This window comes from Anopheles ziemanni, chromosome 3 (assembly GCF_943734765.1).
Source record: "Anopheles ziemanni chromosome 3, idAnoZiCoDA_A2_x.2, whole genome shotgun sequence".
Classification (NCBI taxonomy): Eukaryota; Metazoa; Arthropoda; class Insecta; order Diptera; family Culicidae; genus Anopheles; species Anopheles ziemanni.
In genome coordinates, this window is record NC_080706.1 from 53,179,656 (window position 1) to 53,206,519 (window position 26,864).

General features: G+C 41.6%; 1 protein-coding gene and 5 non-coding genes across 6 annotated transcripts; 5 read left to right on the forward strand and 1 right to left on the reverse strand.

Moving 5' to 3' along the window:
* Positions 1-1,085: 1,085 nt before the first annotated feature.
* On the forward strand, positions 1,086-4,500 carry LOC131287504 (ras-associated and pleckstrin homology domains-containing protein 1). Its single transcript, XM_058316558.1, has 3 exons — positions 1,086-1,951; positions 2,027-2,399; positions 2,473-4,500. The coding sequence occupies exons 1-3, from the start codon at positions 1,101-1,103 to the stop codon at positions 4,474-4,476; spliced, it is 3,228 nt and encodes a 1,075-aa protein (XP_058172541.1). The 5' UTR covers positions 1,086-1,100; the 3' UTR covers positions 4,477-4,500.
* Positions 4,501-8,536: 4,036 nt separating this feature from the next.
* Positions 8,537-8,619, forward strand: Trnal-cag (transfer RNA leucine (anticodon CAG)). Its single transcript has one exon. It is a non-coding gene; the product is annotated as a tRNA-Leu (tRNA).
* A 793-nt stretch (positions 8,620-9,412) lies between these two features.
* Positions 9,413-9,495, forward strand: Trnal-cag (transfer RNA leucine (anticodon CAG)). Its single transcript has one exon. It is a non-coding gene; the product is annotated as a tRNA-Leu (tRNA).
* Positions 9,496-10,389: 894 nt separating this feature from the next.
* On the forward strand, positions 10,390-10,472 carry Trnal-cag (transfer RNA leucine (anticodon CAG)). The gene has a single exon. It is a non-coding gene; the product is annotated as a tRNA-Leu (tRNA).
* A 708-nt stretch (positions 10,473-11,180) lies between these two features.
* Positions 11,181-11,263, forward strand: Trnal-cag (transfer RNA leucine (anticodon CAG)). Its single transcript has one exon. It is a non-coding gene; the product is annotated as a tRNA-Leu (tRNA).
* A 4,896-nt stretch (positions 11,264-16,159) lies between these two features.
* Positions 16,160-16,242, reverse strand: Trnal-cag (transfer RNA leucine (anticodon CAG)). The gene has a single exon. It is a non-coding gene; the product is annotated as a tRNA-Leu (tRNA).
* Positions 16,243-26,864: the final 10,622 nt, after the last annotated feature.

Sequence of the window (26,864 nt, forward strand, 5' to 3'; positions counted from 1 at the left end):
ATTCATGGCAGCGCGAGTGGTCACGGCTAGCGCGGAGTCTTGGAAAATGACTTTTCCTCCCCGGTTTGTGCCATTGTGTGGTTTCGTTTGATTTCTTAGAACTTCTGATGGACTGTGCCGTCGTAAACCATACCGCTGTAAAACACTGGCCCAACAGTGGTGACTAATGCTCAGTGAAAGAATAGGCAAATGCTTTTCGATCCGATCTGCTGTGATTTTCTTTTGTCTCAGAATATTCACCCGGTTTCCATCGTCTGTGTGATCATAATAATAGTAGGCGGTGGATTTTGGATGGCATCCATCTGGCACATCGCTGTCAGAACGCTAGTCCGCTTAGTAACGAACAACGGTCCGCCGAGTTTAGTACACTCTCCCACTGGCGCTGTGAAGTCGTGCGTGACAGTTCAGAATTGGTGCGGAAGTTCGCAGCGATGAAAGGCCAAGTAATCTCCGGATTTAAGCTCGGTTTTACTTCTGCTATCAACCAAAACCATCGTCTGCTTTGGCAATTAAAACACGCGCGTTAGTTAGTTTGTTCTTGGGTGCCTTCTTTGCCCGAGTTGCACTTTGCCGAATCCAGATCGTGTTTATTGTTCAACGTTTTGCGAAGCCCAGTGAACGGAAACGGTTCCGCTGTTGTGCACATCGAAATCTTATCATAAAACCAGAGCCTACTTGCTACCGGGCCCAAGAAGAGAATATACGCTCAAAACGAAGTGGCGGTTCAAGTTTTCGAGTTTTAATTTCGGACAGCAGATGAATTTAACGTGTGCCTTTGGTTGAGTTTAAATTGTTAATAAGGGAAAAGCTTTTTTGAGCCAGTTGGATTTAATTAAGGCGGTCGCCATTCCTCGGTTCTCTACGGTCTAACCGCAAACGGCGGGTCTGCCCGTCATAAAACCCAACGAACCGGAACTGACTGATAGAACTGTTGTTTCTCTTTCCTTCTCGTTTTATCCGCACAGAGTTTTGATATAAGCGGCACACCGGGAGCAACGCACGTAAACCCGGCCACAGCGACAACGACAACCACCGGGGGGGCACGCCTTCGGCCGAAGAGTAACACATCGTCGGAGCGCACCGACTCGTACCGGTTCTCGATGGCGAACCTGGAGGAAACGCAAGAGGCCGAGCTGGACGCCATACTGGGCGAGCTGAGCATACTGGAGGAGCGGGGCGATCTGCGCCATGGGCGCAGCCACAGCCGTACGAACTCGACGATATCGGCCGCCACGAACACGACGCTCTCGTCGGAGAGTGGCTGCAGCAGCGTCACGAACGATACACTCTGCAGCGGCGGCAGCATCGCCAGCGGCATGGGTGGAGGGGTCGGTGGGGGCAGCATCAGTTTGCACCGGGAGCCCCGTACCGATAGTCCGGACAATGATTCCGCGTTCAGCGACACGGTGTCGCTGATGTCCAGCGAATCGTCAGCTTCGAGCAGCGTCAGCAGTTCGCATCTGAAGCATCTACAGGGGGCGGCGGCGGCAGCAGCAGGTGGCCAGGGAGTCGGTAACGTAGTATCCGGTGGAGGCCAGCAGAATCTCGACGGAGGCAAGCAGGCCAAAATCCATCTCGCCCTTCAGAAGCTCGAGCAGGCCTCGGTGCGACGGCTGTTCGTAAAGGCGTTCTCGGCGGACGGAGCCTCGAAGTCGCTGCTGGTGGACGAAACGATGAGCTGCGGGCACGTGACGCGCCTGCTGGCCGACAAAAACCACGTCCAGATGGAACCGACGTGGGCCATCGTCGAGCACCTGCCCGAGCATCAGATGGAGCGGCTGTTCGAGGATCACGAGATGCTGGTCGACAATCTGATGCTGTGGAATCGCGACTCAAAGAACCGGGTGCTGTTCCTGCAGCGACCGGACAAGGTGGCGCTCTTCAAGACGCCGGAAGCGTTCCTGCCCGGCACGCAGATGGCACCGGGCAGCGAACATGACGAACACACCAGGTAAGCACAGTCGTAAGCCACTCGGATATTGCTTATGTTTTCCTCTAATCAAATGTTAATTTTTTTCCTTCTTAGAGCGATGCTTTTGGAAGAATTTTTCACCAGCGGAAACCAGATCGCACTGGAAGGGCCGCTGTATATGAAGAATGATGCGAAAAAGGGTTGGAAGAAGTACCACTTTGTACTGCGCGCGTCCGGTCTTCACTACTACCCGAAGGAGAAAACACGGTCCGCAAAGGATCTGCTCTGCCTGGCACTGTTCGCTGGCCACGAGGTCTACCGCGGGTTGGGTTGGAAGAAGAAGCACAAAGCCCCGACGGATTACACGTTTGCGTTACGTTGCCCGAAGGTGCCGCCCGGCGTGAAGGGGATTCGTTCGGTGAAAATGCTTTGCGCGGAGGATGCGACTTCACTCGATAACTGGGTTACTGCCATACGGGTGATGAAGGTAAGGGAAGGCGGGGAGAAGACGGCTATGAGCGTGAAGAGATTATCTAATCTGACACTTCGTTTTTCCACAGTATGGTAAGAAACTTTTCGATAATCACCGTTCCTTGCTGGACGATTTGGCGCGGGAAGAATTGGATAAACTTAGCTCGGCCCGTAGCAGCTCGATCGGTAGCATCGTTTCGTCCGTGCCGTCGCAGTGCAGCACGAGTAGTAGCAACAGTAGCGGAAGCGGCAGCAATCATCTTTTAGTTCCTCAGCCTGGTGTCGGTAGTGTCGGCACCGGTAATGCCAATGGGGCCAGCAATGGCAACGGGCGGCTTTCGCGGGCATCCTCGTCGAGCTCGAGCGGCTGTCTGTCGGATGAGAACAACGGATTCGATTCGGAGTTCCCGACGGGAACGATCAAGCGGAAACCGTCGATGAAACCAAATCTTCCACTTACCTCGATGACGCGCCAGCTGAAGGAAGTTGGTGAGACGACATCGCGGCACAAGGAGTCACCGGTGGGCAGCATGAGTGGTTCGATCGGGGAAGGTGGAACCCTTACGAGGCGTCACAGCCGGCGGCGAAGTGAGGAAAGCACTGGCAGTGGCACGCTCAAGCGTCGTCCGGTACCGAATGCGAACCGTGGGTCGATTGAAAGCATGAGTTCGTCCGCATCAACACCCACACCGGTTGGCAGTGTGCTGAACACTCCGGTTAACTTTGAACCGCCAACGACGATCCTGAGTAGTGGAACACCTTTGGCCAACGGAGTGCAGCAGGGAGGATCACCGACGGTCGTGGTCGTCGAACCTATTCCATCCTGTATGACGGATTCTACGTTCTCTCTACCGCCGCCTCCGCCACCACCGGCGGATGACCCGGCAACGATGGGTGCAGACTTTACCGGGTCAACGCTTTCGCTCGATTCGCTTCCTCCGCCACCACCTCCGAACGAGCTCGACAACTCTTTCAGTGGATCTCAACTGTCACTGGCATCCGTGCAATTACCTCCGCCGCCACCACCGTCCGGGCAGGGAGCGGCCACCTGTTCCCAGGGCTCGACAGTGCCATCTTCTTCGGTTGGTGCACCGGTACCACCCACAAATGCTGCCCGTTGCGCACCGATGCCATCCGTGGCGCAGTCCATCATGATGCTAAATCATCATCAGCTACAGCAACACCCACACCCACATCATCCGCATCATCACCACAGCCACACGTTACCGAGCCCAACGCCGACCACCATCCTCAAGACGGAACCGATCTACTCGAAAACGTTGAAACCTTCCGCCCTGAAGGCACCACCATACAAAGCTCCTCCGCCGTACAACGGTGCCGATGCTGCGGATGGCCCGACGACACCCACACCGCTGCCGGCTAAGAGTGTCTCCTTCGCCGAATCTCCCGTCCTGTTGCGTCGGAAAGTTTGCTTCGAGGACGAAATACAGGAGGTGCCACCATCACCGAGGCGTGTTTGTGCGTCGTACAGCGTCGGACCACCGGCACCACCACCGCGTGCCGAAGCGACTCGCCTCTCGACCACCTACACCTCCCCGAAGCGTCTCAGCGAATCGAGTGCCAATCCACCGCGAGATTTCCTCAAAGATCTCCAGCGAGTGATGAACAAAAAGTGGCAGGTGGCACAAAAGTGTAAGCTCGAACCGGCGACAACTCCGCATGAGGTGCTTGGCTTCCGGGACATCCACGGTGCTGCCAACGATCTGTACTCGTCTGCCACACCGTACTACCGCGAGACGGCAAACGTTAGCAACTGGGTGCAGGAGCACTACGGAACGGGGCCGGCCGATGGGCTGTACGAGAACCTTGGCAGCAACATGGGCATGGAGCCGAACTATCCGATCGTGCCGAACATCGCCGTCCCGGCCGCGCAGCATTTGTTGCCGTCCACCGGGAGCGCCAAGAAGAGGCCACCTCCACCTCCACCGAAGCGCAGCGAAAAGACACAGCTTACCACCACTGGCGGCAGCAGTAGTGGCAGCTCGGTATCGGCTGCATCGCCGCCGCAACATCATCTCCATCACCAGCACCAGCACCAGCACCAGCTGCTCAATCATCACTACCTCCAGTAGCAGCGGCAACCGGAAACGGTTACACCGAACAACGGTGTGCCGGTGTCGGCATCACCATAGCCAAAGGACTGAAACCCGTGAGTAAGTTGTATGGCGTACCAGGTGAAACACGTCAGCGAGAGAGTCTTCTATACAAAAAAACGTAGATAGTAGCTTCGCAGAAGTGGCCTAGATAAACGGGATCCGGAGAAACATCGGAGAAACACAAGCACATAACTGGTCGCAAATGTTCACGTGTTTTTTTTGATTTCCTTACTCGACTAACTTGAGGCGAATAACTCTCCACGGGGATTTATTCAAAAACGAATAATCACTTACCCAATAAGGCTGCATAAGGAAAACGGAACGGAAAACGTATAAAAAAAAGTCTGCTTAGGAAAAGAAAAGATATCGTGTTTATAAGAGGAGCAGAAAACTTGATACTAAGGCTGCACTGTAGGAGAAAGCAAAAATCTAATCGAATTAAAATAGATTTAAAAACCATAAAATACAAACATGCGAAAAATCGAAATTGAGAGGAGGAGAAGAGAGCGATTTAAACCATCATTGTGATTAGTAGCAAAGCAAAAAACAAAATGGCGACGAAAAGTTTGCCTGTTTGGTGGAAAAATCGAAGGCGCAACATAAATCGAATTTCGGTTCGATTCAAATCGAGTTTGAGCGGAGCAGAAAGTCGTTTAATAATAATTTATTTAAACTTTCTAACCATCGCCCAAAGCGAACGATTGGGTGCAAAAGGGATCTACTGTAAGGATTCAGCGAGTAGGAGTTAAGGTAGACGATAAATAAAATATGTGTTTTGTTTGTTTGAAAAACGTTCCCAAGAAAAAAAACGAAAACGATGCTAGCGTGCAAATGGCAGAGAAAAATGGGTTGTTTGCCGAATGGCCAAGGGAAACGAATCCCACTTTGTACAGTTTTGAGAAGCATTATTTGCTTAATTTGTTATTGTAAGGAAGTAGCAATGCGCGGCGTCGGTGTAGCCGTATCAACCGCATCCAACCGACCAAGGTGGGCTCGTTCTTCGAGACCGTGGTGTGAGACTGAGAATCGAATGGAAAGTAATGATTACAAGCCAGCAAGCTAGCAAGCAAGCCTGCCTGAAAGCGCTCACACGAGCGAACTGAGACTCTAGCTGTCCATGTTTTTTTTTTCTTTTGGGATCGCAAAGGAAGAATCAAAGCAAATCTAAAATTTGCGCAATCCGATCCCGCTGGCCCTCGGGTGGAGTGTATATGCAGGGTCTGTTTCGCCCTGTTAGCTCTGCCTATGGGCCACCGTTAGGGGGATGTTCGTCTCATCAATCGCAACGATAATAACGACAACAAAAAGTCTCATACGACATATGGGACAGAGGACGAAGTGCCATGGGCTGATGCGTAGTTTTAGAGCCGCATATATACAATATAAATATAGATTACCATAGTGTCGTAAAATAAAACGGACCGAAATGTCATCTTACTATGTGCTTCTTCATCATTTAGCGTAGACAGTATGCCGCCGGTGTAAGTTATGTTTCGAAAGCATACTATATCAAGGATATTTTTTGCACTTACATGTTTCTCGTTCATTTTGTGAAGGAACGTACGATCCCAACGGAGGGCGTGCGGAAAGCGTAATAAAATTTGGTGGAAAATCGTACTCGAAATCCAGCTTTGGTTCGAAGATCGAAGTGGGTGGAAGGCAAAAACTGATCGCCTAATCGGAATCATTCGCCATTAATCACCGAACCTTTTGCTGGTATGCTTCGAGCTTATCAGTCATCCGGCTTTTCGTTAACAAAACTTCCGGTCATATAAAATGGGCGGTATATGTGTGTGTTGTTTATGTGTTGTCGTCGTAGAACCTTTTGGAAAGTGTTTGTTTTTCGAGGTTAATATTTACGGTGACCGGTGACTACTGCCAAGGTTGCACAGGCACACGGGGCAAAACACGGGGGTTTACTCGAGGTTCGGAATGCGAGCGGAAGTTTTAGAGAGAATAAAAGCCATGTGAAGGCAAAGGATTATCGGAAGCGCGATAACCCAACCAGAATGCGGTGCAATCGGAATGGAGCGGAACTATATCGCGCGGACGAAGAAATCGGTGGATTTTGCGGTCGGGTTCGATAAAAAAAGAAAAGTGGAAACGAATCGTGATGATTAATAAATAAACGCCACAGAGTAAAACGTACGGACTACGATTATTGATTATATACACCATTATTGAATGATACAATAATTTTACAAAAAAAGGGATATCGCAGTTTTACATCTGTAAATGTAGGGCGCAAAGAGGGTAGGGGCAATGGGCACCAGCTGTTCGGCATCGGAAGTCCGGGTTCTTCCAATCGAGATAAACAAAAGACACACGTGTGCATGGCTTCATATGGTAGGAGGAACGCCCGAAAAGAATGTGCATGGTTGGTTTTTGTGTTTTCGTTTTTGACGAAACGTTTTATACTGTCCACGTATTGGACGATAAAAAGAATTATACAAAGTAAATCAACTGACGCGGTGGTATATTAAAATGGGCAAGGCGAACGATTCGCAGTTCATAGGTAAGATAGTAGGAATACGCAAAAGGTGCTTTCAATTTAAAATAAAATTTAACTACAATACTAAAAGAAAACTATGAAGGACGACGGATTATGACCGATGCATACCTTAAAGTAGATTTCGTTTCGTTTGTACTTTCGCTTCAGCTACCATTCGGTGGACACCGTGGTATTGTCTATTGCTTATAGTTAAAGATAGGGCTTTTACTAACCAGACTAGTTTTTATTTGTTATCGTGAAATTGAAATGAAACTGATACAACCATTAGCTGTTTGGAAATCAATTTGGTATTGAGTGATCTTTAAAGTCTACTCTTTACAGTTTACCTAGAAATTTCAAAAAGTATAATGAGCTTCGCATGGCAATTGATAAAGAATTCATAAGGGTTCTTCTTCAGTTCAACACGTGAAACAGAAACCATTTAACCAAATGACCAATCAGTTAGCAATCTCACACTCATAAAGGTACGATCATTATAGCTTTTGTAAGTGTATTTCAACAGCTGCTTATGAAGCAAATAAACACGATCTACTCTAGTGGGCAGATGCAGAGATTGCGTTGAAAGTAAAATTAAACCATGAATTATCTCTACTCAGATTTAGCCTACAGGAACTCGCAGACATTTGAATAAACGGAGGGAAACACAATGTAACGAAGCCGTCTACACACAAATTAACTTTAGTTCATTCAAATTCGCCGCTAACATAGGAAAAAAAAAACCCAACCTAGCAGTACTGCTGGCAATATGGTAGATATGGTGGGGACAACTAATCAAATGTATTTAAAAAATCAACAGTGTATTGCTTATTCGATGCTTATATTACGACTGAAATGCGAACCTCAACGACGATGGAGATTTTAGTTGTGGATAATAGATTGTCGGCGTTCATTTTTTTTTTTTTAAACAATAGCCGACACACAATGTCCGACTAATGGTTTTGCTTCGTGTTCCTGCATCCCGGCATAGCTTTTATTCCCTCGCCTAACATATGCGATCTTGAATAAGTGTTTTACTTCGTATTTCGTTTGTATACGTTTAGAAAGAAAGTGAGCGATATTTTACGAATTTTTGCTGCTATAACAAATAAGAAAGGATAAGTGATATGATGGAGGGAGTTGAGAGCGACATGGAAGAGGCGAAAAAAAACGATGGAAATAAAACCAAACTTTGAAACATATAAAATAAGGATCTAGCCTTGCAATCCAGATGAAGGTGTGCACTATGTAAAGAATAAAGATGCTGCCATTTAAAAATTGAAACTGATTTATTTATGCTCTTTTTTACCGTTCATGTTTCTATATCACTCTGTTTGGGTCGTGGGAAATGAATAGGTCATAGTTGAAATACGCTATTTATAATATTTATGTAACACCCAAATGGGATTCTACTTCTCAGATTGTTTGATATGTCAGCAGTGCTTCGGATATGTCAAGTATTCTTAGTCATGATGATCGACGACGATCGACGGTGATCTTTGTAATATTGGCTTACGGTGTTAGTATCTATGAACAAAATTAGTACAAGTCAGGATGGCCGAGCGGTCTAAGGCGCTACGTTCAGGTCGTAGTCTTCTCTGAAGGCGTGGGTTCGAATCCCACTTCTGACATTGATTTTATTAAAATTCATTCATGATATGTGTTGCAAGATAAGTGTAATGTGTTGTGATGGGCGGCAAGATTTGCTACTGTGTGTGTAAATGATTTGAATGGGCTTAATTATAAAGAACGTTTGTGAAATTCTTCGAACAAAGCGACGTCAAATCTTGACACACTTTCAGATTAATTGTATAAAAATACAATAAAATTAACTTGTTGTTGTGTGTCCTATTTAGATACACAAATATCGTTACGCTCTAATTTTACCAAATGGGGTGTAATTGCTTTTCCATTTCTGCGAAAACTTTTCTTTCACTTAATTGTTGCATATCTGTGGTAACAATTTTTTTGTTAAAAAATTAGTATACAAAATATCAAACTTACAGATGTTTGTTTCTTAGAGTTCAACTATTTCCATTATTGCATATCATCTCTATGAAAAATTTACATCTGTTTAATCTTCAGAATTTAAAATCGTTACCGCAATTGCATTGTTTCTCGATGAATCTCTCAGATATTTATTCTTCAGAATTTAATTCCAAGATAAAAATCGTTAGTTGGTCTGTTCTACAAACATGGACAGCGGAGGACATCGAAATGGTAATTAACATTCAAGTGTTATTTTAAAACAATGCTCGTGTGCATCACAAAAATGTTATGGGGGGCGATACCTAATTTTCATGGGCAGGTAATCGGTAAACGAAGTTCTATTTTGATCATTAGATTTTCATTTGTTACCAGATTATCTGCGTCGAATACGCGATCCCGTGGTCCGATCGTGAACGAACAAGAAACAATAGACATGTCAGGATGGCCGAGCGGTCTAAGGCGCTACGTTCAGGTCGTAGTCTTCTCTGAAGGCGTGGGTTCGAATCCCACTTCTGACAATGATTTTATTTAAAAATCATTCATGTTAATTGTTGTGAGAAATGTTTATTAATGGTTGGGTGGTTGGCTGGCAGATTGCGTACATACATAGTAGTTTCGAAAGTGAGTGAAATTCTTCGAAAAAGGCAAACAAAGTGTAAGTGTGTCAGAATCAACATCAACTTTATGCTGCATGTTATTTTTATATGTTATTATACTTACAAATACCATTATTTTCTATGTTATAAAATAGGGTATAATAATAGATATTGTTTTCGTAATTGTTTTGCATCTCTGTGAAAACCATCGTTCTTTTGCTTAAACAATTGCTGTTCAAAATATCCTAATCACAGAAGGTTATATTTCAGAAAAAGATATTTCCGTAATTGCATTGCATTTCTATGAAACTTAGTTTTTTAGTTTAATTAATTACTATACTCAATATCCATAATACGGATGATTATTCTTAAGGAGTTTGATGCAAGATAAAAATCGTCTTTTAGTATATTTTATAAACATGGACAGTGAAGGACATCGAGATGATGATTTACATTCAACCATTTTTTAAAACAATTCGCTTAAGCATCACCTAAACGATATACGGTGTGATACAAAATTTCTGAGGACAGTATTCGCACAGAAAAAAAACTAATGTGAGTTTCTTTGCATGATGTTGGTAAATTATAGAAGATATAAAATGCGATCGGCGAAAAATTGTCATACACTGTGATCGTGTATTAGTTTGCGGAAATGTCCTGAAATCAAAGTATTTTGTCTAGGAGTATCTAGGTGATAAACGCGATTCTATTTTTGTCATACGCAGCCATACGTGATTTTCACGTTTTGCCAGTTTATCTGCGCCGAATATTCGGGATCCGCGGTCCGATCGCGAATGAACAGGAAACAATAGATATGTCAGGATGGCCGAGCGGTCTAAGGCGCTACGTTCAGGTCGTAGTCTTCTCTGAAGGCGTGGGTTCGAATCCCACTTCTGACAAACAATAGATAAGAGACATATTTACCCTGTCAGAAGATTATCAGTATCAATTGATAGGGTAAAGAAACCCCTTAACTTTTTTGTATTGCATTTCGATGAACTGCGCATATCATATCTGACCCGGCGAGCCCAACTGCAAATGTTTTTATGTGTTCTAGTTGTAAATAATAATTAAACAACTTACTTATTGTGGTTACTTACAAGCGTATAAAACCACTTACTTATTTTGGTTACTTACACAATCCGAGAGAACCGTACCTAACCGGTTCTCTATTTTTTTAACTAATTGGAAGCCACATGGTATTTGATTTCATTTCATAATTTTTAATGGAAGTACCCTATTTTAGTTGAAACACATATTTTATAGCCATTTAGTAAGTCCTTATTTAAATTGAAAACTAAGTTGTTTTCTAAGCTATGACAGCATTTTTACAATTTTCATTGGGCAAAAGTACTCAAAATATTTACAGATATACGTTAATTTCCACAATTTGTCTGTTTCGCTTCTATATGTTTTTTTCATGGTTATGTTAATTGTAAAGTAAATTTACCAAGATATTAACTGTGACAATACCTTGCATTGAGAAGCACTGTTGGGGGAATTGGTCGTCAATGCGTGCCCTAAAATCGCGAAAGATTGCAATTCCAGGATGATGTTTATGTTCGCAATGAAAACCTGTACGCGTTTAAACCCGGACCAATCAACAAGTCAGGATGGCCGAGCGGTCTAAGGCGCTACGTTCAGGTCGTAGTCTTCTCTGAAGGCGTGGGTTCGAATCCCACTTCTGACATCTACGCTTTTTTGTTTGCTTGGGTAGCTGTTGGGCGATCCCAAATGTGTTATACACCACACACTCTTTTATACTTACTAGCTAAGGCCCGGTAGAACCTACCGGTTGTACGTGAATTCTGAAATTCCTGCAATTTCCAAGAGTAATGTTTGTGGATTGTTTTCAGATCATATGTTTTTGTGCCAGTGTGGTTTCTTGGCATTATTATAATTGTTTGTTAAATAAGTCAAGCGGTTTGGCCAGGATTTGCTTACTTCAAACAGCCAGGTTACATGGGTTCATGTACATATAGTCAAAAATCTGTTTTACAATTGACGGCTATTAGTTTAAATAGTTTAAATGTCGTTAACCCTTTCTCGGTAGTTTCGAACCAACCGATCGTTGTTTTGATATGTGCATGGTTAAACTGTCGACGATACACAGCCTCTAACGTGAAAATGCTCGACATTAACCAATACTGTATAGAAAATACAGTTGTTGGATAGTCCTAAAATTCTGGACAAATCTTGTAAATCTCATCTTTACTTTATTTCATGCTCATCTTTTTTAAGTGGATGGACCACTAAATGGACTATTTTTTTATATGATCGTTCTCGAAGGCGACCTCTCTGACCCTTTGTTCCTATCCCGCATGTGCACCAATAAGGTAGGGCTAGGATGGGAGGGTGTCGGAAGGACAATAATTTCTTTTTACGGACGTTGTGGCACGCGACGATCATCTGAAGGGGGAAAGCGAATGTCGCCGAGAGGCTTCTAGACATCTTTTGGTTCAACAGACCAAAGTTATCCTGCTAACTAAATGGACTATTTTTCAACCGAAGTCATTGTTGAAGGTCCAAGACTTTAGTCATTCGATAGTTGACTTCGAATACTACTGTTCGATTACGTTAGTACGAAAAACTGTACTTTAAAAGTTAAAATTTCCTGTTTCATTCACATGCTTCAGTGTTTGTCTTCTATTACTTTAATTCAATATTGTGTATGACTGATCTATTGCTTTAGTTGACCAATGTTTTAACTATGTTTCCGTTCATAGAAATCGACTAATAAACACGCCGTGGAGGATGATCTAAGCAAACATTCTAAATTTTGTTCCGTTGGTTGAGGGTTCGTCTTCAAAATCTGAACTTGAATGAATGTCCTTGGTGCTGCCCAGGTGTTTTTGTTATTCAATGTTTTTGTTTGATCATGTTAGCCATATCCAATGGAATCATTGATGTTTTAAGTTCATTTTTTGACCACACCCAATCAACTGCTGTTCCATTTTTTTCCGGTGTCAAAATTATCGGAATATATTGCGCCTTCAAAGATTGTATAGAAGTGATTGACAGAAAAAAAAGGGTTGATTGTCCTTCAGAGTAATATGACAGCATGAAGGATAATCGCCTTTACTGGATTTTTCGTGAGTACATAAGAGTATCAGAACACCAAAGCTATGAGCTGTTTCGGTGATTTTATGTCGACCTCCAAAACAATACCATTTCTTAAATATTCTCAATTATTTTGCCAGGTTCCAGCAACCTTCCAGCAAAAAGAAATGAACTATTAAGCTATTTTGTGCAATAATTTTTGCGTCGACTTCTGTTACACCTGACGTTTTCACAGCACTGTCTATGGTTGTAACCAAGCTATCCATTGCTGCTTATGCTTTTTACTATGAATTGTCCAAGAACGCACAGCACACATGATTAATTACCAAATCTGTAACTATTTTGAATAGCAGAGCTAAGTTATATTCCATCATCTTGATCCCCCAAAATAATAAATCATTTCGAAAAGCTAATTTTACTTTGCGAAAGTTTTTGGATATGTGAAATACGCTGATTCGCTGGTTGGTGGTGATCAATGTCAATCAATGATCTGGAAGGGTTTTGCATCATTTCCGAGCTTCACTCGTAACGTACTTGAAGAACGGCACACTCCTGGTATGTTGCATAGCATTCAGAAATACTATTGCACACGCGTCTGTTTTCTGGGGTGTTAGCTACATCGTTTAGTTCCGGGTTCTCATAAACTAAAAGATAGAGAAATACGTTACTTGCACGAAGTAGCTTGTCTTGAAGATTTGAAAAGGCATTTGTAAAAGGCATTTGTAAAAATCCCAAGATCAGGTGTGAGGTTACATGAGGGCAAGTGGAGTCGAAAACTGTCTCACTATTGTCGATGATGCAGTGCTATTGGTGTGAATATGATCGATTTTAACCAATACCGTATGAAAAATGCAGATGGTCGAGAGTAAAAACAATACCCGAACATACTTGTAGCAAACATGTTGACTGTGTTTCATGTCAATAATTTTTCTATACCCAGATTAATACAGGGATACTTATGTATGCATTAAGAGGAACAGATCTACTTTCTTAATGGATTGCAGCAAAGTTTATTGCAAACATTTTCACTGCAACATAACTTTGTTAATGGTTTGTTAACCAACCTTTCCGGAGATGGTCAGAACTTTAGCCATGACCGAGTAAAATATGGTTGTTGACATGTGCTTCAGTTCTTCCATAGAAAACACGATCAGTTGTTTTTAGCTTAATTCTTGGAATACATTGTGCTTTTAAGTATGACCTTCGGATTCGGAAATGGAGTAGAGCATTTGCGCTGCTTCGGGCAGCTGACCTTGATCGACGCTTCCCCTTTACTATATCTGCTTATTTTGTCCGTTTTTATGAACTATTTGGCCAGTTCAAGTAACCTTCCAGTTAAAAAAAAGGAACGATTAAGCCTTCGCGTTCAACCTTTCCATTGATGCTTTTGATGCAGAACAATGAATAGGCCGTATTAGCTGATTGAAAGTTGGTAAGATTCTTGGTTTTTAAATGTTAGCGGTGAACGGTACATCATTGGTTTCAATTTTTGTCTTAAACTAAGCACAATGAAATCAAACTCGTTTTGTTTACATATTAATATTTTTTTGCAGCATTTTGCAACATGCTGCGGTGATAAAACAGAACGATTTTTAAAATGTCAAATTTTTGTGGTGTTTCGTACGTACATTATCAGTTACAATTTAAACAAAACTAAACTCAATGCAATAGAAAGCAGTTTGTTTGCATGTTAACCTTTTCAGAAACGTATGTAATATACTGCGGCGATAAAATAGAATAATTTTTAGGAACGTTGCCTACAAAATAACAAAGCAAAAATATCACACAGGGGAAACATAAGGAATAGAAAGAGTTCTTCACTGCTTTCATGAAGAAAAGCATATCATTTTCCATAGCCCTAATACTGCGCAAATGAATTGACATGAAAGATGAAAAGACATGCCCAAATATTTTCGGTTTTATAAAGTAATTTTCACACCCAGTTGGCGGTTTAACGTTACTTTTCGAATTGTTTCAAACGTCGTTTCAAGTTACCCCGCAGAAGATAGTTCGTGGTTGTGTTTTGGCCATTTTTTGTGTCAGAGGTTGTATAGAAACTTTTGTTTTGTTTTGTATGCGATTTTGTTTAATAGGTTTTCTATTTTGATTTTTTTTGATTATGCTGTCTCAAACAGGCCGAAGAATGTATTTAGCTTAACATAAATCTATGAATAGAGCACTGCACAGTAATCATCCCCGTGGCGCGTAAATTTATTTTGTTCAACTCCCAAATTCTTGAAAATTATCGTGAATCTTAATTTATTTTAGGAAAATGCACAACATACTCGAAACATTCTCATACCATCACATGATGTATACCATCACAAACGGTACTGAAACGTAATGTTCTGGTCGGTAAGCTACACTAAAGCTAGCTCTAGCTTAAGCTAGCTCTCTTAAACTGAAAACGATAGAAAGATGGTTTTGCACAATCCGAGTTGCCTTGAAGCGATCTTTCGTTTGAAATGTCGTTTGTAAAAATTGTCCTTTAACCCTTTGGAAAATTGGCAAAAATGTGGAGTATCTCGTAATTTTGCAACTTTTGAACCGATTGACAGATTTTTGCAAACAACATTTCAAATAAAAGCGATCTTCTTTACAAATAACTTTGTAGAAGAAACCATCTGTCTATAACTTTTAGTTTATGCGAAACCGCAACGAAAAGTTGGAGCCAAACGCGTTAAGCAGGTGTATAAGTGCCTGGGTGCGCATGGCCGGGTGTCCAAGCGGGTCTACCGGTGATACGCATGCGCATGCCAGGACGGCTACACTATGGGGCAACTGTTGGAAAACTGCAGAAAAGAAATTGAATGTGTATTTTATTTGTTTTGAATACTGCTCGGTGATCGTAGGGGATACAAATTTTAGACCCATTTCTTTGTTTTGTCTTGTAGTATAAAACAACATATTTATTTTCAAATGAATACAAACTTTTAGTTCAAACTTTTATCCCGACGTGCAGTTCCACTGTGTTTGCACCTTTGGCGGTTTCCACCGTTTCTGTTCATCCGCCCTTTCAGAGACCGAATGTCTCAAAGCAGAGCGAAACGATTCGCTGTGAGAGCGGAGGCAGTGCTCGTGCACCACTGCAGCGTTGTTTGCTTACAACCGATGAGTGTGATCAGCGTGGAGTTCGGGTTGCGCGCCTCTGACTGTGACTCTCGGCGTGCGCCGTTCGCTTGCTTTCGCTTCGCTCGTTTGGTGCACGTTTGCTCTCACAATGACGCGAAAAGCGTTACACTCCCCATCTCGGTTGTGCGGGCGCGATGCGCTATCTTGCATCCTACCTGCGATTAGCGATTATTTATATTAGATTACGTTTCTTCTCCTTTTTAGATAATTCTTGATTATGACCAATAAAAATGGGTTGTAGTGTTTATTTATGGATTATTGTGGTACATGTGGGACTGCAATGGAAAAAAAGGAAGTAAGTGCTAGTGTATACATATACGTGTAGCAGAATTGTAGCAACAATGAAATCGAGAAAAAAAAGATCAAATGTGATTACATATGAAAAAAGTTAATTTGTCAGAAGTGGGATTCGAACCCACGCCTTCAGAGAAGACTACGACCTGAACGTAGCGCCTTAGACCGCTCGGCCATCCTGACTGTTGCGAGAGGAGGGGGAAATAGCCGCACGCACCAAGCTGAGCGTACTTTTGCTTTCATCTAAGAGCACTAGAATATAAACTGGCGTAGATGTGGCCGTTTAAAACACATGTGATGGATCATTGCACGTTACTGCAACAAATATGGTCTTTAGGGTGGTTCTAGGGCAGTTCTAACGAAAATCTGTTTGACAATGTAAAAATTGAATTTCTTCGTAGAAAACTTTGTCCCACATAAATGAAGCTATTGTTGCGTATGCTGCTTACGTGATTTAATTCCTCAAATAGCAGGATACTATTTTACGCTATATTTTGAAGTGGGCACTCTATCTTGTGCTGTTATGTTTTTCAATATATATTTTTATTTTAGTTTTTCTCAAATTTACTAAATTTAATTAGTGAATCTTTTAAAATATATGCAAAACAACATACAAAAAAATGATCACACTTCTTCTTATTCTTCTTAAATTCATTTTGTTTAATTGTGATAATTCATACAGATATCGGTTTTGCGAGATTTAGCGATCGTACGGTTTTTCATTTGCTGTTCAAATGAGTTTTGCCAGAGAGGCAGTTTGGTTGGTTACATTTGAAAGTTGTACGCCAACGGCATATGATCACACTTTATTTACCTGAATTGGAACAAAAACATTGACCAACAGTCAAAAACCTGCTAGCTGCGATGAAATACTTTAACATGCCGGTCACTGTAAGATCTACTAAAAATATTGGGAAAGGTGAAATCAAATAAAATCCCAAACACTCAGCTGCAAATTAACAACACTGAATTAACAACATACGGGCTGCTTTGACTCCGGCTATTGTTTTGGCGGTTGTTTGTGCTGTTGATGCTGCTGGAGTGTAAAAACGAAGTAAATCGAGAACAATACATAGAAACTTAAACATGTGCTTCTTCATGTTCGCTAGGAGATTATTTGGAAACAGAAATACAAATTAGTAGTCTAAGTCTACACGCACTCCACATGATACCGATGGTTTGGAATTCGAATCAGATTTGATTTGTTTGGGACTTGATTCGATTCGATTCTGACTTGATCCTAAACTATTTGAATCGATTCACAATGATTAGCCGAATTAGTCACATAACGAGTCGATCTAGAGACAATGTAATTGATTTCAGTTTACTCAAATCGAACGCTGGGTAGAATGGATTATTGGACATAGATTGAGTTTTTTGCGCGATTTCCAAGTAAGGCTCTAGAAAAATTCCTGGAACCTATGTTTACAAAGAAATACAGTATAATGTCGATTATCCGAGTTGTTCTACCCAACCAAACCCATTTAGCCCACGGAGGGACAATGATTCAGACCAGGACCTGTTTTACATTTTTACCGGATTCTGAATAAAACTAGGGTAAAGTACGAGCCAATTTTGGCCCACTTAGGGTCACCACAAAATTAATCGTTGCATTAATTGTACCTATCATATTACGATAAACTGGGTATGATAATGTAGAGTAGCTATCTAAGTATGCATTAAAATTCACATTTTTTATTCACTGAAAAATTATGCTTATTTTATGTGTTTTATAGTTCTAATAATCTTCCTGGAAGTTTTCCTGGAAAACCCATTTTCGAATTTTCCCGACTCGTGATTCTCTCCGCGAGAGAGAGATTTTGCCGATTTCTCAGTTCTCTTTTCTCTCTCAAATTGGCGCATAGTGGTGGGTAGTTCCGAGGGAGCTGAAATGAAACAGCTCCCCCTGGGAGCGGATAGCGATAACGATCTTGATGGTCCTGGCCATTCACAGAAACGATTTAGCTTTTAGAGCAATGCAACCATTGATTGTCTAATTGTTACTATAACAAATGATATGAAAAATCGGCAAGTTTGATAAGCACGCATGATATGACGGATTGGGATTCGGGTTCGAAGATCCGGATCTTATAATGGATTCAGTTTTCCCACCACTAGACCTCTGTCCAACACACTCCGGTGAAAAATCATATGATATTTGATGTCAAACTTCCCGGTTGATGTAGAAAGATATGCCAGAAGCCTGAGGTGTACATAGGTGTAGAAATTAAAAAAATAAGTCTAATTTCAAAATACAGTTGGTCCCCGCAGTACGCGAATGTTTGGGACCGAACGCAATAGCGTATATCGAATTTTCGCGTATTGCGGATTTCCTCTGCCATATCGTTTATACCTCATATTGAAGAGTTGACACTGAGAGGGAACAGCTTATTTAACATATCTTTTATCCAAATAACTAATAAGTGTTCCATTTTTTATATTGCATAGTTATATCTCTGTTAAAAAATGCATATTAAAAACTTCATTCTACCAAAACAAAGTAAAATTGACTAATCAGAACTCGAGCAACGCTATAAGCTGTCAGTTTTAAAAAATCGCGTATTGCGAATTCGCGTATATCGAGTATCGCGTACTGCGGGGACCAACGGTATTAGTTAATTATAAATATTTAAATTAATTCAATATTATCCAAAACTAATGAAATGTGAGTGAATTTAGTACAACAAGCATAGTTTTTCGATTTACATGCTCAAATGTTGGAGTACAGTTTGGAAGTTATTCCATAATAGTCATAATTAAATTACTGAGCAATTAAGCTACCTCTTGTTGTTCCATATGCATACATATTTTTAATTGTATTCGTTTTCTTAAAATTGTATGAGTGTTCTCGCTGTACTCGTTAAAATGGTGAATTTCTAAAGTTAAGATTTGTTGATGTGGCTTGGAGTAAACAAATTTGTATATCCCTCTTTTATATTTGCGTTATTGTACAAGCACCATTGTTAGATGTATTTAATAAATAATCAAAATTTTGGATTCTTTCTTATTCAATTATCAGATACTTTTATCTTTAGTGATTTGGGATACTGGTTTTTAGTCTTGAAATTTAACTGCCCAAAAATGTGGAAGAAAAATAAAAGATAGATCAAACGGATTGTTCCAGGTGTTCTAGATGTTCGTTACACTAAGTTCAACTACCCTCCTTGTGATTTCTTATTCCGTTTGATTTATCCGTACGCGACAAGATGCGTTAACGGGTCAGTTGGGATAGTTTTAATTATTCGCAGTTCATACAATCGCCATCAATAAAACCGTCTTGCCAGTTGCTTTGAACTGGTACGCGTTTTTCATTATCCTGTCCCTCGGGGTCAGCTTGCGAACGGACACCGAGAGGCAGAGGTCAAGAAAACTGTTGGCCCCTTACCCACGAGGCGGGGTGATAAATCAGTTCCACTGCTGCTACTGCCACTACCGGTTTGCCGACCGCTTTCCTCGATCATCCAAAGTGTCCGATCTGAACACGGTTTTCTTAAAATCAGATCCCACCGTCCGGTCGGTAGAAACTATAATCAAACAAGTTTTATCGCTTGTAAGACATGAGCATAACGCAACCGGAAAATGGATACAAACTAACCGTCTGCTTGACCGCCGGTCAGCCTTTTCGTCCCGTGTGCGACCTTTCTGGCCTTCCGGGACCAAATTCACTCACTCGGTTTAAAAGATTACGAGAGGGTTCAAGTGAGTTGTCGCTCGGCTGAATGGTAATAATAATTAGGAAAGCACCGATTTAATTCGGACAACATTAGGGCCACGGGAACTTGACCTGCCCCGGTTGACCTGGTCATCTTTCGGGTACGATGACCACTGTGCAACGAATTACATTTGCATAAGATTGCTGCATTTCGGTTGCGATCGGAACAGACCTTTTCCCTTCTCCTCCACCCGGTTGCCAACGGTATTGGGATGACTGCCTTACGGGCACGAAAGGTTCCTTTATTTTTGCTCGGTTCAAAAATTGGTCAGTCACACACAAAAAAATAATAATCAAATAAAAAGGTCACCGTCGAGCCCTTCCAACCCCGAGTTCAACTTCGACGAGGGATACCAACTGACCAACCTAAGGAGGCCCCGGGAAAGTGTTGGCCGACCTTTTAAACCTTCTAACGGATGACCCTCTCGGTCCGTTCCGGATCATACCGAATGTCTTCGCTTTCCCTTCGCTGCTCCTTTTTTTCTTCGGGAGATGGAAGAGGCCAAGTGTCATAACCCTTCCAGCATGTGCCGGTTGACCAATGGTCAGTTTTCCGGCGAATGGGAGCCGGCCAAAAATTGTCTCCCAAGTTCCCCCGGCGGCATGGAGAGTAGCGGGAAAAATCCGTATGTAACTACATCATAATAAAAATAACTCGACCGCTAGGGGCGTTTCTAGGACTCTTTCTGCTCGTTTATCCGCACTTTTCTTGAGGAATTCATCAACCATGGACCGGGTGAGGCGGACGGGGGCACTTTTGATTAAATTAAATTGGTACTGGCCAGCTCCGGCCAAGGGTAGGGGTCAAGTAGGGTCTGGCACGCACGAGGTCGGCCCCTTCGATTTGGGAAACGAGTTCCGATTTACATGTGAGCATCGGGTAATGAACATGTATAGTCACTTGCTGGATGGCGTTTGGGAGTGAGGGGCGACTTCTTGAAGAACTGGACGCGACCAATCGTTGTCCGGCAATCAAAACGAGATGAAGGTAAGTTTGCCGGAATACAAAATGGCGAAAATATGCGATCGCAAATGGACAAACGTGCTCGATCATGATCGTAGTATTGATGAAGTTTTTAAAACCATGCTAAATTAATTTGATATTGATATTTCCGGTTCATTTTTTTTAAACATCCACAATAAACAATTTGAGCATTCACATCCAATCCAATACGAACAGTTAAATACAAATAAATTGCCCAAAACCCATTGATGCGAGTAGAAAGAGTTTTATTCCTCGTATGTTTAAACTCAAATCATTTGAATCTGATAACTACATTGCGTGAATCTAGTTCATAAAACGGTTATTTTATATATGAAAAAGGTTGAATGATCGTACAAATCCGTCTTTCTGTCATTGCAAGAAACAAAGATAAGAAGTAAAAGACTATCGGTTGAACAAAATAGTTTTACAAAATATGAATGAAATAGCTCACAATAAGTGGTAGTTGATAATTCATTACTCATTATGAACAGCTATGCTTGATCTAGGATTGAAAAACGAATGCAGTACAATACAGCATACTTTATCTAGCTGCGAATCAAATACAATGTTACCATAAATGATGAACATTATCAGCCAATGACCAATGCATGTTACGCAACCGTAACACCGAATTTAAACCTTTAATTCTACTGAGATTAAAAAACAATCGGTGTTATTTTGTTTCCCGATCCTTACCAACCGTTAAAACCAATTCCAGTTTCACGGTGGGACGTTGTAAGCGAAAGCGGGCCAACAAACGGCGCCAAAATTTTTCAAATGTGTGTTAAGTGATGGTGAAGAAAAAATTAAGCAGATAAATGAGTGGAAACTTCATAGCAAACTAGCTCACACACTATAAAAGGAAAAGAAAACGACACACGGTGATGATGATGAATATTCCATCGAAAATTGGCAAACAGGATATAAATCAAAGGGGAAATAAACGGATACGTCGAGCTGAGCGGTGCCAGGTGGAACATCTGACAGAACGGAATAGATACGTGCGGTAAGGGACAAAAAGAAGCCGGATACTTGAAGCGAAACATAACTGTTACATTAACGGCCAAAAGGACACCAAACGGCCAAAGGATCTAAGATAAAGGGGTGACACAGAGAAAAGTAGAGAGAAGAAGAGCAAAATATGACAAAAAAACAGTTTACCTAAGCCTTTTGTTAGAGCAAATGTTCGAACAATTGGACGTTTCAAGACATACTATCATTGACCGTCTTAGAATAAATGTAAATTAAATCTATTTTTCGGTTCAGAGGTCATCGGAGTCCAGCAAACCCGTAAGCAATGTCAACAGTTTTATTTTAAAAATTTTGAGATACCATTCCTCTTAAAAGTAAAACTTCTGTGTTAGTACTAATTAAAATATAATGGCGACAAGAAACAAAAAATATTCTTTTTCGGCTTTTGTCACGTAAGCCAATCATCAAGTACCTTCTTGGTTTTTGATGGGTTTGCTTTTAGTATAAAATATTATGCATTTATTTAAACAGTTTTTGACATTTCTCAATATTTAAAGGCCTTTGTCATGCTCTTACCGTCGTTTTCTATGTTTTTATCTTCAACGTTGCTGTTCAGAGATAATGTTTTTCCTTTTTTTCACTTTTTCAACGTTTTTCCTTGTCAGCCAGTCACCGACAAGTCGTTTTAAAATATTAGTGCCGGTAATTTTTCCCTCGGTTGCTTCAGCTTGGGCCCTGGAAAGATTCCACCAGCATTTGTTTTCGCGCATTCTGGCCTTGTCCTCGCGTCCCGGGGACGACCGGCCCGTGAGAAGTGCCGGGGAAGCTCAAAGGGGTGATGAGTTCTTATTTCTTCTCGCACGATTCCCTCCTTTCTGTCGATGTAGCTTCACACAGCTTCGGGAAGGTGTCCAACATTTTTTTCTTACTTCCCTCCCATTGACTGCCCTTGACTATTCCCGTCGCTTTCATTTTCCGTTCCGTGATTTGCTTTTCGAAAGCTTTCTCACTCGCACTTTCTTCTGATGCTTTGGCTTCCGAACAGATTTTTTGTTTTGCTCCTTATGTACTTCCCCGATCGCCCAAGGATCTCCGTCTTCTGGCAACCAATAGTGGTAATGATAATAATAGCAGCAATAAGGGAGCCTTCTAACGAGCCGGCTTCGTCCTGCTGGTGGTTCGCGAAACGTCTTCAGATTGGAATCGGTTAAAACTCATATTTAACGTTTTTTTTGGGTACTTCTTCTTTCGTCGTCTACTAACTGTGGCTCATCATCTCCGTTTGCGTCAACCCCTTTTCAAGCGGTGTCGAGCGGATGGTTGGTCTGCTCTGGAGTTGGTTAGTCGGACGATCCGTTTGTCCTTTCCCGCGGTGTACAATCGTGTGCCAATGTTTTATGTACTTACCGTCATCCGTCTAGGTGTTATTTTTTTCTTGTCATTTATAGTGTCTCCTTTAAGGCTCCACCAGTACCATCATTATGTTGTGTTGGATGCTTTGGCTATGAATGGCGAGTTGATGAGATTTTATTTGCTTCTTTTCGTGTGCGATAGTAGCATCCTTTCTTTTGCGCGTGGTTGCCTTATATAATCAAAAACACAACGAGAAGTTCAATGTCCTATTTCAAATTCAATCGTTTAAATTCATTGACCTGTTTCAATAAGGAGCTGCACAAACAAGTCTAATTATTACACACAAAAAGAAACATATCTTTTGCTGTTCAAGTATTATGTTTGATTGCTTTACCCTTTTTAAGCTTTATTTTAATTTGTGATCGAACAACACATTTAAATGAACAAAATGGTCTATTTGAAGTCATATTGATTGGTCTATTTTATATTATTTTTATAATAATTCAAGGCGAATTTACAATGGTAGCTATACTTTTTTGATTACTATGGACTCACAATACCAATTCAAACGAATATCAACTGCCAAATGTCTGCAGAGGGAAACACCTCCATAAGAAATCGAAGAACAAACTTCACATAATTGGAAGACTACTTTAAACGACTTGGTTTTTCGTTCGTTGACGCGTGAACCAAACATATAAAATCATATTAATCTGGAAAATTGGTAATCAAATATTACAGCAATACCCAAGTAGAATAACTTAGTAGCAAGAATAAAGAGCAATCATAAACTAGCAATCGTTATTGATTGAATCTAATTTTAAATCAGCAAAATGTGTGAAAAAATATACCTTTCCTGGACCGACACCTTGGTAGGAAGTGCTGAAAATATTACTTTAAAGATTTTCCATGCTCGAACTGAAAGGGTTCCGTACGAAAATGATGGCATAACCCTTTTGCTTTCCAACCACATCCTTTCGCCAAGGATGCTGTCTTCGGGAGCTGACCGTTGATGGTGAAGTAAAAGTGTAAAGTTTTACTTGACTTTTTCCCGGCTCACCGGTATCCGGAACGAAGCATGAAATGTTGGAAAAAGGATTTTTTGACACTTGTTCCCACTCACCCTAGAAGGGATAGCCTAGTAGAGGAACTTAAGAAAAAAAGAATGCAAATAGTACCTGTAATCAACTTAGATTGAGTGTGAACTTCATTTTTTTATCAAGAAACTGAAAATCAACTTAAGTAGTAGTTAATTTACTAAAATTTTCAATGAATCATACAGCATTCTTGGAGGCCATAAGGGATGTGGCTGCATGGAATGAAATTCGGTGTACGTAATATTTGAGATAAGAGGACCTTTCGACAGCAGGATTTCTGCTCGGAACTACCGAGGGAACGATGAACATATAGCTCAGACCGTGTCTCACACTATCGTATCCGCGCTGTCCAGCAAATTACCCTCCATACATCCACCAACCCTTGCCGTACCGGAAAACTCCAGGGAGCGGACTGGGGAAATTAATCAAAGTGCCTTAGTTATTGCACCATGTCACATACGACCCACGGTTTTGGGTTCTCGTTAGGATGCTCGAGAAAACATAAACACATCCCATCGCGTTTTCCCGCCCTTTCCCGTCCACCCGTTCAGCGTCCACCCATCGTCCGGGCAATCGAAAATAAGCATTTTGATGAAGATCTTTAAAAGAACGGGAATTTGTAATGAACCGTTTTCGTTCCGCCCGCTTTCGGTGCGTGTTTGCGCCGCAGGAGGGATGGGTGAACATCAAACATCGGGTTTCCATCGGGAAATTCGGTGGGTGAGTGAGAGGGCAGGAACGGGGAGGAATTCGAAACAAGGATGTGTGTGGGTATGTATAAGCTGGACCTTACCGTACGGTCGTCACCCTCGCAATGCTGGCCGCCCGGTGGTTTTCGATTGCCGCTGATTCGACGCTAGTTGGCGTAATCGGTGTCCATGGCAGCGAACCAACGGGTGAACGCATCGGTACGTGGTCTCCTCTTCTTGGACGCGGCCACAGAAAAGGACGTTCCAGTTGGTCGTTGAAAATGGCAGCGCTCGTCGAGAGAATGGGTTTTTGGGTTGGCGTTGGTTTTCCGAAACAAAGGTTGGACGCGTCGCAAACGACTTTGGAGCAAACTGAAGGAAGGGTTAGGTTTCGTGGAATTCGGGCGGCAAAAACGGGGAAAGGTTAGGAAATCGTTTCGAAATTGCGTCTTGGTTTGCGAATGGCGAGCGCTGGATGACGGTGGCCGGGGGAAATTTATGGAACGTGTTCTGCGAACGAACATGACTTTGGAATTGAAGCAGATTTAATTTCTAAACAATAAACGTAAGTGAGTGTAGGAATGTATTGAGACTTTTTATGATTTTACATTTCTTTGGTTTTGGGTTATTTTTTATAGTGTTGCTTTTATTTTTTTTTTGTTCGATTTAAATGATTTTAAAAATCCTTCTTCTTTTAGACTAACATCTTCGTCTTGATCATTTTATTAGCATCATTTGTGGCTTTAACGACAATATAAGTTTTTTATGCTAGTCCCTACTATGTTTGAAAACTATGGACTAGTTTTTGGCGTGATAGGAAGAATTGTAATCTTCAGAAACATTTTCTATTTAATTTATTATTAGTAGAATTATTGATAATTACACTTATACGAAAAGACTATTTTATATTTTTCAGTCAAACATTATGTCAAGTAAGCTTTTTTTTTAGATAGAATACGATCTTAGGTTTCTTTACACTTGCAATCATAGTTAAAAGAAGCAACATGAAAAAACACCCATTAAAACTTCTGTAATTTTTTCTTATACACAGAAGGCTAAAACAAACAACCTGATTTATCAATCTTTTCCAAAGTCGATTCAATTTTACCATTCAAAAGTATCACCATATGGCAATCGTAACTGAAAGTTCCGTTAATTCTAACCCGTTGCGTTGCCAACAAATTATACATGCAACGTGATTTGAATCCACAATCGACGGGCCAGACTGGGCCAAGAAAACGGTGGCCTTCGTTGTCCTTTGGCTGGCGTCCATTTTCGCCCCATCCCGTCGGCAGCCGTACGCGTTGTTATGTCCGCGTGTGTCCGCATGCTGCCCTGGCGAAACAATTGGAAGACGAATCAGAGCGTAAGCGGAATTTTGTTGCCGTTGGGAAATCGCCCATACCAACGTGGCGCTGGGTAGCGAGGGATGAAAAGCGTTTCGCAACGGCCCCGAGTGCGAGATGGTTAGAATCGTTCGGTGATCAAGGTAAAGGGTTGAGTGAAGGATTTTGACTCTGGCATAGGGCCGGGGATAGATAGCGTTACTGTGGATGTGGAAAATTTGAACTGATAGAAATGTTTCCGGAATAGAAAATAATTATTGTTAATAAAATACAATTTGAGAAGATTGACATATAACATGGAAAGATCAAATGATTAACAATAAATTAAATTGTACGTACTGCAAAGGTAGTTTTTCTAACACCACAGAATAAGAAAAACTGTAATTTTTGTTTCAATTCAATATCGTGCTTTATGTTTATCCTTTAGTAATACTACATCTTGTCTTGTTTTGGTCTAATTTAAAAGGTCATAGCTCAAATATAAACAAACATAAAATGGGATCACCAAAAACTTATGAGAATGTCGTAGTTAAGGTTGCAGTATTCTATATTGGTTTCGTTACTTTTCAATTCATTACGTCATACTTTTCCATCTCACAGCATTTCTCGACAAGACTTCTACTGAGTCCCCTTCCGCTTCCAACCCCCGAA